Raw genomic sequence first — 15,569 nt, 5'->3', positions numbered from 1 at the left:
ACATCACCCAAACATCCTGCAGCACACTCACCGACACACCTCCCGCTTTCTTGCAGGAGAAGGTGGCGCATAACAGGAGGCAGCAAGTGGCAGTGGCATTTAGCCCCTCGAGCCTGTTCTGCCATTCAATGAGATCATGGCTGACCTGTGACCTAGCTCCATATCCTTTAATACCCTTGGTTAACAAAAATCTATCAATCTCAGATTTAAAATTAACAGCTGAGCAGACGAGCGTTCCAAACTTCTACCAGCCTTTGTGTGTAGAAGCATTTCCTAACTTCACTCCTGCAAGTCTTGGCTCTAAATTTTAGGCTATTTCTCTTAGTCCTAGTATTCATGATGTGGAGATGCCGGTGATGGACTGGGATTGACAATTGTAAACAATTTTACAACACCAAGTTATAGTCCAACGATTTTATTTGAAATCTACAAGCTTTCGGAGGCTTCCTCCTTCCTCAGGTAAATGTCAGGAATTCCTCGAAGCCTACGCATTTATAAATCAGAGAACAATACATGGTGATTACAGACTGCCCCTGCAACTGTATAGGAGACCTCCAAAAACAGGTACAAATGCATCAGCAGCCAGAAGCAATAATCTAGCAACTAACCTGTAAATCCTGCATGGTGCCTTTAAATAACACTGATGAGGGGTCCTCCAGGCTATCTACAACATGTTCAGCAGTTCGTGGGTAAGACAGTGCATTTGCTGGAGCGTTGCGTGCCATAGTGGTATCTATCCCTTTAAATCAACATTGCACACCGATCTAATGCATATTCTCCTTACTTTACGTGGTACCGGCATTCGTTATCTGTGCGTACGCAAATGCCTTCACCAAGATGGCCTCCAGCGCATGGCATGCTAGAAGCGTGTGCATGCATTCCGGGCCCCATTTTGGGACCTCAGGAATCCGCGTAGCTCCTACAAAACGGGCGCTACACGGCCGAATTTGTAGCCCAACAAGGTGGTTCAAGGCAGCAATTCATCCCCTGGCTCTGGTAATATTCAATACTGTTTGAGCTTTGCTTGTATGGTATCCAATAATTGGTTCTGCCCCAGTATATTGATAAGGTGTATATAGGAATATAGTTATTGCTAGACAAAAAAAGACCAAGGTCCATCTAGTTCGCCTTCTACCATCCTGGTAGTCACATGATACAATGATAATGGAGTTGTTGACTAATCATAGCAGTCAATCTCCATCAATTAGTCTACAACAGACCCAGACATGAAGCAAGGAAATCTATGGTGGGAAGCTTTGGGAACCATGGGTCCAAAATCATCTGTTCCTCCCACTCATATCTCAAATTATTCATATACTGTAGCCCAAACTATTATTTTCTGAAAGAAATCTATCTAATTTGCATTTGAATGAATGAATACTATCTGCTTCCACCATCTCCCTAAGGAGCCCATTCCGTAGATTGAAGTAATGTTTCTGCCGATTAGCTCTGAATTTACCCCCTTTCATCCTCTGGATGTACTGTTCTCGACAAGGTGAATTAGCTTGTCATGGTTTACCTTATATAGAATCCTAAAAACAACAATCATATCACCTCTCAAACTTCTCTTTTTCAGTGAGAACATGCCCAATTTACATAATCGCTCCTTATTATCCAATCCCTCAACACCCTCAATCATTCTGGTTGCTCTCTTCTGTATCCTTTCAATAGCTACCATATCCTTTTTGTAATGCGCTGTACGCAGTATTCTAAGTGCAGTCTCACCAATGATTTATAAAGTGGCAGGATTACCTCACTATTTCGACTCAATTAACCTTTCAATACATCCCAACATTTGATTTACTTTATTCACTTTATTGTCAATAAGGAACCCCCAGATCACTTCATCTTCCCTCCACATTATTGTCTTTCCATTTAATTAATAGTCCCTTCCTTTTTTTTTGGTGAGACAAGATATGTCATGACTGTCACAATTTCGTTTTGTTAGAAATATAGCATTGATGTCCCACACAAGCCATTAGCAAGTTATCGAAAAATACAACCTTCCTCTACCTTTGAAATGGTTTTAAAGTTGTCTTGTACAGTCATATAGTGTGTTCTTTGTCATGATATGTGTTAGATTCATTTTTATAGAATGTGATCTTGCAAATTCCAGCTGGAAGTCTGTGAAAAGATAAATTTTTATCATAAATGCTGCTTTTTTTTCAGCGAATACCTATATTGTACTTTATGTTGTTTTATCACCCTACATTGTCTCTGAAAATCAGGTTTGTGTAATGTTCACAGCTTTATATTATAGCATACCAGTTATTCTCTTCTATAATTACTCCACTGATGTCAGTCATTCTGTGTGATGTTATGCCTCATAAGTCACTGCTGTCCATTAGCAATGACCTCATTATCCTGTTTAATCAACCCAACTTGACACAATATCTGCTGAAAGAAAGTGATTATAGACTTGTGAACTTATCAGAAAAGAAGGGATAGACTAGTATAGGGTTATTTAGAAATGTGTACAGATATCTTGCTGGCATGGGGTTTCTGTCTGTTGTATATCTCATGTACTTCTATGATTCACACCTCACTAGCCATGACTCTGCATGTAAGGTAGTGGTTAACAATATCTTATTTTATAACGGGACACAGAGGCATTTAATTGCCTGTGGAGAGTGAGTTTTTGAGACTACCATTCCAGACCAATGGAGTAAACCAATCAATTTTAGTGTTGGGAGGGTGTCTGGAGAAGGTACCTTCAACACAGGGGTAAGCAAATACCACCAAGTGCCATCATAACACTTTTATGTTATATCAGTTACCACCCTCCCAGAAAGTTAAATTATAAGCTTCAGAGGAGTTAGAAAATGCTGGATTCTGTTAAGAAACAAATGATTGAAGCATTGTCATGGAAACAGAACACTATCTACCTGAAAAAAGTCATTGTTAAAGAATCTCCCTGCCCAGATAGAATTAACTTAGTAAAACCGTATGCTTGATTGGTGACGAATTTCATAGTGCTTTGTAGTAATGGTTCAAAAATATTAGCAATAAAACTGTATGGAAAAATGGATGCTTCAAAGGGTTTGATTATCATAATTAACAAAGTAGATAATCCTAGCTGAATCAGACTGTAGTGCTGTTCTAAATATTAAGTAATTGTCTTGAAAATATTAATCAGATATCATCACAGATATAATGTATGTTAATGTTCTGTGAACACACAACGCCTTTACGTAATTTGCATTGAAAAGTGCCACTGTGCAAGAAAAACACCAGTGTACATTGTGTAGTGATACATGGCTTTTCTGGGCATACCCTCTGCCCATAACAGTGATCATTCCCTTCTTTTATTGGCACAGTGGATCCTCATAGACCCCCAGTTCCAGTACCCTGTTCTCCCAGGTTAACCATCATCAGCCTCAAAAGGATGATTTAAAAGCTATCTATAAGCTCCTTAAATCAAAACTGGCACAATGTCAAAGCTCAACAGCGACTCCGTATTTCCATGATTTTCCACATATTTTAATACCCAATCGACAGCTTCTTAACTTTCCTCATTTGCAAATGTAGTTCCGTGCAATTCATTGGAAGTTTCCAGTGAGATTCTCGATGTATCTCCAGCGTAATACTTAACAAGAAGAAAGAATGTGATAGGCACTGACTAAGGAGGAAATTTCCATCTCCTGTTTTTCCTGCAGACCCTCCGTGCCGCTGGGAAAACCTACATGATCTTCTTTGTGATTATCATTTTCATTGGGTCCTTTTATCTGATCAACTTAATTCTGGCTGTGGTGGCAATGGCTTATGCTGAACAAAATGAGGCCACCCGCCTAGAGAACGAGGAAAAAGAGCGAGAGTTTCAAGAGATTATGGAAAACATAAAGAAACATCAGAAGGAACAAGAAGCGCAGGTATGTGAGCCATTTACATTTATTTATTTATTTCATTCATTGTCGGGATGTGGGCATTGCTGGCATTTATTGCCCATCCCTATTGCCCCAACAAGGTGGTGGTGGGCTGCCTACTTTGTAGCAGTTTGATACAGCTGAGATCCTTACTAGGCGACTTCAGAGTCAACCACGTTGGTGTGAGACCGGAGCCACATTTAGGCCAGATGGCAGGTTTCCTTCCCGAAAGGACATTAGTGAACCGGAAGGGTTTTTACAATAATCCGACAGCTTCGTGATCACTTTTACTAATGATTCCAGCCTTTTGTTTCTAGATTTTGTTAACTGAATTCAAATTCTCAAGTAAGTGGGATTTGAACTCACGTTCTCTGGATTATTAGTCCAGGTCTCTGAACTGCTGAGCGTTTTCAGCATTTTCTGTTTTTATTTGAGATTTCCAGCATCCGCAGTATTTTGCTTTTGGATCAGCTAATTTAGTACAGGTTGAAGGTCAAATGTGAGACATTCCTGGTTTTGTACAGTCAAGCTACTCAGTGCCTTAACCATCAGGAAATCCGGGTTTTCAAAGCTTAATCAGTGATAGGTGTGTTTTTGTACTGACTTACAGTGAATTGTACTTTGTTGATGGCATTTGCACTGAAGGGTTAGCTACTGTAATTTAGTTATTGCAAGTTTATCAAGAAATGATTTGCTGTTGGTTACCAATAAATTCTAGAGCCATTTAAATTATAAATACTTCACGTAAACCTCTGGTCAATCCCTGCTTTGTTGGTGTCCTCTAAGGAAACCAAGATCATGGGCATGTGTTTATTGGGGAGCTGGGAAGAGGGTGGAGGGGGTTGGCTGGCCTCAGTCGGATGGGAGAAGAGGAAGGAAGAGGATGCAAGCAGGTAAGTCTTAGATGGGGGGGAGGGTTCGAGGGTCATCGGGGGGGCTCAGTCATCGGAGGTCATCGGAAGGGGGTCAGTCACCAGGGGTCATCAGGGGGCTTAGTCATCGGTGGGGGCTCAGTCATTGGGGGTCAGTCATCAGGGGGTTCGGGGTTGGCGGTCATCGCAGGGGTCGGAGATCGTCGGGGGGGGTCGGAGATCATGGGGGGGTCGGAGATCATGGAGGGGGGGTTGGAAATCTTGGGGGGGGGGGATTGGAGATCGTGGTGGGGGGGGGGTCGGAGATTGTGGGAGTGGACGGAGATCATGGCGGTGGTCACTGCAGGTAGGCTTGTTGGGCCTGAGGGAAACACTCCTCCTCCTCCGGGCCCACAAGCTGTGCTATAAAGGCACTTACCTGCAGTTTTGGGCCTTCTCGCTTTCTCTCACGTGGCGTGAAGTAGAAAGCCAGGGAATCCTGGCCCCAGGGGTTTGAAACAAAAAATCTGTTCTTGAAAGTTTTCAGTGACTAACCCGCCTCCTGAGAGCAGGTTGGTCACCCGCCCTGTGTTCCGCCTCCGTTAAAACCCAAAATGGGTGTGTTGGAGGCGGGTTTTAGATTTTAAAAATTTTTACTGCCCCCCGCCCCCAACCCACCCGTTTTTCCAAGTTAAAATCATGCCCCATATATCTGGACTATATAGAAGGGAAGAGTTCCACGGTTATTTATTTATGATGAAATCGTAAACTTGTTCTTTATACTTATACAATTTCACAGTAAATAATGAACAGATCAAAACTTATTCTCTATATGGTTTAGATTTCTTACAATAGTATTTTTTTAACTTAAATGTTGATTTAAACCAAAAATGAATCATTTATTTCTGTAATTATTTTCTGGAAGTTTGTTCGGAATTTATTCATAGGTCAGCCCTAGTACACTGTACAATAAATAGACATCAGTAGTTGGAATGTTTTCAGGGGAGTGGATGGTATTTTGGATGAGAACACTATCCATTCACTTCTGCAATCTGGATTTGAATCTCTCCCAGGTTGATAGGATTAAAGTTTCCTTTCTCTGAGGCATATAAGGATCCTACATGAAATGAGTTTGGGTAGTCTAAACCCAGTTCCTAGTAAGCACAAGTTCAGAGCACAAAACTGGCAGTAATTTGGACTAAATCCTCATTCTCTAGAGAGACCTGCAGGATGGCTGATGTGAGAAATGTTAAAATTAAAACTGGTGCAATATAGGGTCTTCAACGATTGTGGTAGAGACATCTTGTTGGGGCAGAGGGTTACTCTGTAACTGCCCGTGGTATACCCGATGTGGGAGTAAAAGTGGAAATATATTCCATTGAGATCCCTCACTATGGGACAGACAAAAAAAGGCAAAAATAATTTTAACTTCTATATTGTTAATAAGTTGAAATATATTTCTCCCCCCACCCCGCCCCCCCAGCTACATTCTGCCAGAGGCAACGTTGGCAGTGACAACTCATTGGCAAGTGACAGAGTGCAGAAGAATGACAATGGTTCTGACAATGATCCCGCCAACGATGTGCACGGCACGGGAGAGGAAGGCGAGAGTCGACGAGGGTCACTGGCCGCTCCACACATCAAACCATCCATCACCATTACAATTAACGGAGTTGTTTCACAAGATGGTGAAAGTGGCACAGCACCCAACGGCAGAGTTGTGCCATCTGTTATAAACAGAGCAGGCACGAACAAAGACGTAAGTTTTTTAAAGTTTAATTTGCAGACAGTTCATGGTTTCATAGTCCAGTTCATAATGTATGTTTCAGGAATATGCCAGCGAGGTAACCATGGCAATTGCAGAACTGCACAGGGGGTAAAATGGTGGCCGGGAATGTGTTTGAAGGGATTTCAGAAAATGTTGTAACTCTGGTTTGCACCAAGATTGTGCCCCTTTAAAGAAACAGTCAGTGCAAAAGCTTAGTTCTGCAGAAACATCCACCAATACTTTGAATTATCAAACATATTTTAAACAAGAAATAATGAACACTTCCGATCTGCAAAATATAATCTCGTGCTGCCTTTTGGATGAGATGTTTTGGTAGAATAAATAAGGAGAAACTGTTTCCACTGGCAGGAGGGTCTGTAACCAGAGGACACGGATTCAAGGTAATTTGCAAAAGAACTAGAAGTGAGATGAGGAACAATTCTTTTACACAGTGAGTTGTTGTGATCTGGAATGCATTGTCTGAAAGGGTGGTGGAAGCAGATTCAATAGTAACTTTCAAAAGCGAATTGGATATACACTTGAAAAGGAAAAAAATCACAGGGCTTTGGGCAAAGAGCAGGGGAGTGGGACTAATTGCATAGCTCTTTCAAAGAGCCAGCACGGCTGTGCTGTAAGATACTGGTGCATTTTGGTAGGAAGAATAAGGAGATCACACACTCCTTGGAAAATAAGAGTCTAAATGGGGCAGTGGAGCAGAGGGATCTAGGGGTACAGATACACAAATCACTAAAAGTAGCGACGCAGGTTAATAAGGCCATAAAAAGCAAACAAATCACTGGGGTTCATTTCTAGAGGTATAAAATTATAAAGCAGGGAAGTTATGTTAAACTTGTACAGAACTTTGGTTAGATCACACTTGGAGTACAGTTCTGGTCTCCATATTATGAAAAGGATATAGAGGTTCTGGAGAAGGTGCAAAAAAGATTTACTAGGATGATACCAGAACTGAAAGGTTATACCTATCAGGAAAGATTGAACAGGCTGGGGCTTTTTTCTCTAGAAAAGAGAGGCCGGAGGGGCGACCTGATAGAGGTCTTTAAGATAATGAAAGGGTTTGATAGGGTAGACATAGAAAAAATGTTTCCACTTGCAGGGAAGACCAGAACTAGGGGCCATAAATACAAGATAGTCATTAATAAATCCAATAGGGAATTCAGGAGAAACTTCTTTATCCAGAGAGTGGTTAGAATGTGGAATTTACTATCACAAGGAGTAGTTGAGGTGACTAGCATAGATGCGTTTAAGGGGAAGCTAGATAAACACATGAAGGAGAAAGGAATAGAAGGATATGCTGATAGGGTTAGATGAAGTAGGGAAGGGAGGAAGCTCGTGTGGAACATAAACACCGGCATGGACCTGTTGGGCCGAATGGCCTGTCAAGGCCAAGTTTAAAAGTTTTTAATCTTACTTGTTTTCAGTATTAGTGTATCCTGTCTCCCCTCTCCTTTGCAGTTCTGTGACAGGCAGCTGGCAGTAGAACTTTGCCAGCTGAGTATCACATTGTACTGACTGGGATTGGCATCTGTGGTATAACTAACTGTAGTATAAAGTGCCAGTTTGTTCCAGTCCCATTAAAGGCAGTGAAATTGTGACATCCTGACATGTGAGAGAGATGAGGTGGCACACCTTAACAATCAATTATGAAAGCGATTAAAGATAATTTTGCAGCGGTGAGAAAATTTCAGTCACGTTCAGTTTTAGTGTTATTTATAACAATGCACTCACATTATATTGCAATCACACTTTAAATAATATTGCGTTGACATTCCCTTGATGATTTTACAGTCCGGAGGCAAAGGAAACTTGAGAAAAAATTCCAAAACATTAAAACAAAGTACAGCAAATTATTTGGTGCAAATTCCACATGAGGGCTGAATGATGCCTCTTGTTTTTTAAAATTAAACTACACTTTAGTAATGTCTTTTTAACATTCCTAACAGAATGAGTTTAACTCTTGAAGTTCTCTGACTGATTATGACCCCTCTTCTCTGCAACTGTTACCATCGAAAGCACGGCACACACACATCTAACATGACTCACACTCCTTCAGACGTGTTCAGATATATTTCAGATGAGTGTCTGCCTCTTTAAACCCAGTATTGGTAAATCTTACTCACGTGGGAAATAACAGGTATTCTCCATGTGTATACTACGTTTGAAAGAAGTTGGGGCGCATTTTTTTGCACGAGTACGGTTAACAATGGAGGGTGCATCATGAGCTATCACATGTCATGTGCAACACACCCTGTGTCTGGGTGCTGTGAAGTACAACTTATGGTTGCTGTGCTGTGCCAAGCTGGTCGACTCTGGATTTTCAGCCTGAGCTCTGCTCCTGGGCACCTTTTTTCACTCTCTGTTCCTTGCAGGCACCAATACAAATAAAACACCATTGCTATTCCATATACTTTGCTGTACTTTAGATATACTATACTGTACTATTTATATACTATCTATATTATTATATTGTATTAAACTTTACTATATTATATTATTTTCTTTGATGTACGATATAATAGAATATAGGCCATAGATGAAGCACATACTATATTATATTGTATTTCTGTTAGATTATAGCATGTACCTTATATTACACTGGCCATACTGCATACAACAGTTTATCTATAAAACACTGTTATCATTAAACAGAAATAACCAACAACAGAAGAAAGTGATAGAATAGTTGATGATAGCTAACAATCCAAAACCACAGTTCTTTGTTAATTGTGTGCAGCTCAGTTCATTGTTATGAACATAGGAACATACAAAATTGACGGGCAGGAAAAGACCAGCCAGACCATCGTGGATAAACACTTCTGCCTTCCCCCAACCTCCCCCCACTCACACCCACTGCCACAGCCACATAATCTCCTGGGAGAGGCAAAAATCAGAAAAAACCCAGGGCCAATATGGGAAAAAATATTCTGTAAAATTCCTCTCCGACCCCCCACTTAGGCGATTGAAACCAGTCCAGGAGATCAGATGGACAAAGTGTTATCTATAAAACCAAACCCTTCTGACGATCACTGTTTGTTGCGGAAGAGATGGTTTGAGACTTTACTGTTTTCAGAAACATTACAAAGCTGTGCAGCTCAACAAACAACCTCGAAGCTGTTTTTTTTGTATTTTTGGACTTTGGCACACAATTTGCTTTTTAACCACCTCACACCTAAAAGAAACTTAAATCTGAGGAGCATACTAATGCATCTAATTGTGAATGTTTGTTTTTGCACCAAATGTCTGTAAACGAAATCTTGATAGGAGAAGAAGAAGCAAAGCCTTGCTGAGGGAAAATGGAAGCTTTCTTGTGGGAGTGAGGTAGTTTTAAACAGTTTCAGATGTCTGTATAATTTTAGTCACATACATAGATCCTACTTTGTGGTTTTAGAGCCATAAATAGCATGCTGAACATTATTCAGCATGCTAAGTGTTCCCACATATAAGGTAGATTTATAAGGGTAGGTTTTTGGTGTCCATGCCCACAGCGAGGTACCTTGACTGCTGCCAACATGTATCAGACAGTGATTTCAATTAATGGAAAATCACAGGGCTTGTAATTTCCGATGCTCGTGGTGGGAAAGGGACGCAGAATCAGTAAATTTACCCGATAGCTCCGAACCCACAACATCTATTCTCTTCATAAAAGTTAATATGTTTTTTGCATAGCACAATTTAAAATGTCAAAGGAAGATCATTTTTATTGACACTGGCTTTGATTTCTGATTGATAACCAATGTTTTTTTTCCTTGTTTGTACCTGGTCCCTTGTAGGTAGCTGGTATGGACATTGAAGATGAAGTGACTGGATCTAAACGTAGCTCCATAATGTTTATGGAAGAACCAGCGCCCTCAGTAAGAGCCGGGAGTGTAACCAGTGGGTACAGCAACGCCATGCTGGACGGTAAGTTCCGTCTGAACGTTTGGCCACTAACACTACAGTTCTGATGGAATGGGTTGATCCTTCTGAATGAACCCCTCCATGGGATTTCCTTTACTGTTCAACTAATTCTTCCAGTGGTTGACAAAACAGTATTTTGTTTAATGAGGGACAAAATCCAGAAGAGACGAGGGTCTTTATCAACAGAATAACATTGTCTTCAAGCAACATGCATTTCAACATGATTCATGCCATCCTTTACGAGTTGGCAACTTGCGAAATTGAATTTAATAATAAACGACCATGAAAGCTGTCAGATTGTCGTAAAAACCCAACTGGTTCACTAACGTCCTTCAGGGAAGGGAACCTGCCACCCTACCCGATCTGCCTACACCATATGGTGGACTCCTAATGCCCTCAGGGCAACTGAGGATGGGCAATAAATGTTGCCTTACCAATGTTGTCCACATCCAAGGAACAAAGTTTTTTAAAAGTTAAAAATTTCTGTAATATTTTCCATGAAGACATTTTCCATGAAGGATTTAACTCATGTAAGGTTCCATATAACCATTTCTTGTAGCCTCATGGGAGAGGGGAGAATCTGTAGAATACATTTTTGGATCTCGAGGAAGTTCAGTCCAGAATGGCTAGGTGCTAATGCAAAGGTAACCAGAAGTCTAGTAAGTTGTTCGTGCACAATTGTCTGTTCAGTTCATTTTCTTACTTATCCCTAACTCCCTGTAGTTCTGGCCTTGTGCAGGGAGCTAGTATAACTTGGGGAGTAGAAACCACCAGAAAGTCAGGCTTTAGGTGAAATTTAAAAGAAGTGGCTGCTTAAAGGCAAGCGGACACATTGGGGGGAAATATTCTTAGACCGTTTAGAAAAGCTCAAAATGCATTTCAACCTATTCGCAGCCTTTGGTAAGACTGAAGGGGCAGAAGGGAAAGAAGTCCCAGAAAATTAACTAAAACAACACAATTGAAAAGCATACATAAACTTGCAGGCTGTCCCTTTAAGTAACTTTGTATTCAAAGACACAGCCGAGCAATGCAGGCGGAGTGACCTTCTGGTGTGAAGACTTCTATATGATGTCAATTCTGCCGCATTGAATATTGTAAAAAGTGCCCTCCCAATATAATTAGAGCTAGGCCATTTTGGAGTGAAGTCCAGAAGCATTTTTTCACACAAAATGTAGCGGAAATCTGGAACTCTCTCTCCCAAAAGGCTGTGGATGCTAGAACAATTGAAATTTTCAAGAGATCGCTAGATTTTTGTTGGGTAAGGGTAAATAGACTTGAGGTACAGGTCATTCATGATCTAACTAACTGGCAGACCAGGTTCGAAGGGCAGAGTGGCCTTCTCCCGTTCCTATATTCATTTTAATGGATGCACAATTGTGGAGAGAGCTCACCTGATGGTCCGATATGCAGTCCCAGTGCATTAAGCTCCGTGACTGGAATTTCCCCCATATCTTTTTGGTGCCAACAGCCCTGCATTAAATGGAGCTCGTTGGTGCAATAATTATCTAATTATCCATCTGCATGCAGATATAAATATTGTGCATTTATTCCAAGATACAAGACCTTGCACATATAACAAAAACAATTCCTTGTTATTTATATTCTGCAGAGATCGAAGAGGCACAGCAGAAATGCCCTCCCTGGTGGTACAAATTTTCCAACAAATTTCTAATCTGGGATTGCTGTCTGCAGTGGGTGAAGTTCAAAGAAACCATGAAGTTTATTGTGATGGACCCATTTGTGGATCTGGGAATCACTATTTGCATTGTGCTGAACACTCTCTTTATGGCTATGGAGCACTATCCCATGACTGCGGATTTTGAAAATATGCTGTTTGTGGGGAATCTGGTAAGTATTTAGACTTCCCCAACTTCTGACAATTGTTGGGTTTTTTCATAACTGTTAAGGTGAAGGAATGTGAGTGCTGGAAAATTGATTTTTTTTATGCATTGTGATGCACAACTGGGTGGGACAGGCTGGATGGACCAGCAGATCTATTCCTATCCGCCATTTACGTATGTTCATATTGATCTTTGACACCGAGAGATTGGATCGCGCCCGAACTGCGCCTAATGATGCTGGTGGCAGGACCAGGGCAAGTTGGCCTGCTTGGTTCATTAGGATAGTAGTGGCAAGCTATGGGCATCATTTGTGAGCCCAGAGGCAGCCGGCCAGTTGCTTGGGGGGGCAGCAAGTTCAGCCGCTCGGATACCAAGAGCCTCAGGAGAGTCCGGTGGGGTGGGGGGGGTGGGTGGACGCAGTCGGGAGGGGGGAGCGAACGCTTGAAGGCAGCGGCCCGTGGTTTTAATGTGGAGTTGGGAGGTGCACTCCTCCAAAAAAAAGTTTCAACTCACCTGTCAATGGGGACACTGAAGAATCCTAAGTAGGACAGGCCCATCTGACTAATTTATCGATGGGGTCCTTCAAAAGGCGTTAGGTCCCTAATTTACATATGTAAAGGGACAAACACCTGTTTTAGGTATCCACCTGGGATGCTTAAAAAAAGGTCCCAATAAATTTAGCAGTGGGACCAACGCCTGCGCAGATTGGGCGTAGCCTGACCCACTGAAAATTGATGCGCTTTGCACCCATTTTATGCCTGAAAAATGGGTGCAGTGCATACAAATTTCGACCGCATTCTCTGGGATGCTAGGTTCTCTGGGATGCTAGGTTCTGTGAGGCATTAGGTTCTATAGGACATTAGGTTCTGTAGTTTGTATCTTTAAGCAGGTGATGGAGACTGAAGTACTTTTTTTTCCTGACAGGTGTTCACAGGGATTTTCACGGCTGAAATGGTGTTCAAACTGATTGCTCTCGATCCCTATTACTACTTTCAAGTGGGCTGGAACATATTTGACAGCATCATTGTGACTCTCAGCTTGGTAGAGCTGGGACTGGCCAATGTGCAAGGATTGTCAGTGCTACGTTCATTCAGATTGGTTTGTATCAGAAGTTCTGCCTGTGCAATGTGTAACTGCCTAAAATAGCAGATGGAATGCAGTAATCATGCTAAAACCTGTACAATTCCTGACAGGTCACTAGAAAACTTCACTTGTTATAGTTTGTACAAATGCAGTCTGGATCTGATAATCTTTTTGTAGGTTAGAACGCATGAGCACAAAAGGGAAAATGTTATCAATTTGCACTCACGGGTGAGGAGCATCATACAGTGGGAGCACATACCAAGAATTAGAGCAGTACATTCATGAACGAAACATTAACCTTAATCGTAATGTCAGACAACCGAGTGATATGCTCACTTCAGTCCCTGATATTCAAATCGCACTCCCAGAAGACAAAGCTCTGTATAGGGAGCACTAAAGCACAGAATCAACTCTATGGCGTCGATAACGGTGCCACTGGTCACCCTATTTGCATCATTTACTGATGTAGCGCAGCCGTCTCCCACAATGCATTGGGCACACCAGGGCCATGTCATAGGGCGCCGGTAGCTAGTGAAAGATACTAGCGGCACGTTGTGCACTAGGCACCTTCTTGGTGAGGGATGCGCATTGGGCAGGCGCTTCCAGGAAGCACTCGACAAGGGAGCTATGGCCAGGGGTGATGAGCGAGGCAAAGGACATGAGTGCTCAAGTTTAGTTTTAAGTTGGAATACCAACCTCCCCAGCACCCGATTGAAACTGGTGCTTAGCCTCTCAGCTCCTCCGACCCTTTGAGCATGTTATTAGGAATGCAGCAAGGGAATATTGTGGCTAGGTGGGCGAGATGGACCGAAGGTCTTTTCATGCATGAAACTATGGCTATGCTACTATCAGAAGCCCCCTCATTTTAATTAAATTAACCATTATGAGCCCTGAGCACATGTAGTGTGCAAGCGCCAAGCACTGCATGCACATCTGGTCTGCATTATCAATGCTACACACATAAGGCACAAAGGCAACTGCAAGCCTCCACAACCAATAATCCAATGCACAGCTCTGGCATTCGGCTGTGAATCCAATCCAGGTAGGGTGAGATGCTTCTCTCTCTGCTGTTTAGGGCTCAAAGTATAATACAGTTAGCCGGTCTGAACCCAATTTTCAATGAATCTAGAGCATACATCAAGTAATAAAAGCCTGAATTAAGAAACAGTTTGCTTCATGTTGAATTGTAGGAATTGCACTAAAAATGTCACTAAAATTCAGCAAAGGTTTCTTCTTTCTGACTCTCACATTTAGTTTTAAATACATTCTTAGTTGCTGTCTGTAAATCTGTTATTGCTGTAATAAGAGTACAAAATTGGACTATATTTGATTTTCTCTCTTATTTCCAGCTGAGAGTTTTCAAACTTGCAAAGTCTTGGCCAACTTTGAACATGCTGATTAAGATCATTGGTAACTCAGTGGGTGCACTGGGGAATCTGACACTGGTCCTGGCCATTATCGTGTTCATCTTTGCTGTGGTCGGAATGCAGCTCTTTGGCAAGATGTACCAGCAATGCGTTTGTAAGATTTCAGAAGACTGCACGCTCCCACGTTGGCACATGAATGACTTCTTCCACTCGTTTCTGATTGTGTTCCGCATCCTTTGCGGAGAATGGATTGAGACAATGTGGCATTGCATGGAGGTGGCGGGAAAACCCATGTGCCTCGTGGTTTTCATGATGGTCATGGTGATTGGTAACCTGGTGGTAAGTCTTTCTCTCTTCCTGATCTTCCTATTGCTTCAACCATATGGAGCATTTCAAAAGAAGTCTACTTTTTGATATATGTTCAGTTAAAAAGAATTCCCTGCAGTTGACTTTGGGTACATAATAGTAGCCTCTCACCATATAACAAGCCCTAAAAATAAATACCCCTTGACATCTCAAATGTTTTCTCTGTCTTCTGAAAATACTGTTATCTTCCCTTCTTGTCTTCGTTATTCCTCCTGGCACCATTCTTTGATCTGACAGATTGAAGTTGAAGATGCAAAATTCCAACACCAATAGTACTGCTTGTGATTCAGTTAGCAGCAAGCGAGCTTCCGATAAGCTAAATGGAATTATGGTTTTCCCTAGGTAGGATGCGGTAGCCTGCATTGCAAGATAAAATCATGCAGACTCGTGTGTCAATCATTGCTGAAAACTGAGATCAAAGGGGTTACATAGGAATGTACTGGACCGGAAATTCCAGTGCGGTCCATCTGGCCAGCCCCAGTGTCAAGGAAATATCATCTCCCATGATACCTCTC

General features: G+C 41.8%; 1 protein-coding gene across 2 annotated transcripts in view; it reads left to right on the top strand.

The window, feature by feature from the left end:
- LOC137299997 (sodium channel protein type 4 subunit alpha-like) overlaps window positions 1–15,569 on the top strand; it is a 151,547-nt gene that overhangs the window by 89,014 nt on the left and 46,964 nt on the right. For both annotated transcript variants that reach the window (XM_067969061.1, XM_067969060.1), the window contains 6 exons: window positions 3,657–3,869; window positions 6,198–6,473; window positions 10,271–10,400; window positions 12,007–12,245; window positions 13,163–13,336; window positions 14,671–15,027. In XM_067969061.1, the coding sequence (XP_067825162.1) occupies window positions 3,657–3,869; window positions 6,198–6,473; window positions 10,271–10,400; window positions 12,007–12,245; window positions 13,163–13,336; window positions 14,671–15,027 (1,389 nt within the window). The remainder of the gene's footprint in view (window positions 1–3,656; window positions 3,870–6,197; window positions 6,474–10,270; window positions 10,401–12,006; window positions 12,246–13,162; window positions 13,337–14,670; window positions 15,028–15,569) is intronic.

The sequence above is a fragment of the Heptranchias perlo genome, chromosome 30 (genome assembly GCF_035084215.1).
Source record: "Heptranchias perlo isolate sHepPer1 chromosome 30, sHepPer1.hap1, whole genome shotgun sequence".
NCBI classification, from domain to species: Eukaryota; Metazoa; Chordata; class Chondrichthyes; order Hexanchiformes; family Hexanchidae; genus Heptranchias; species Heptranchias perlo.
Note: the sequence above shows the minus strand (reverse complement) of the source record. Positions and strands in the feature narration are given on the sequence as shown.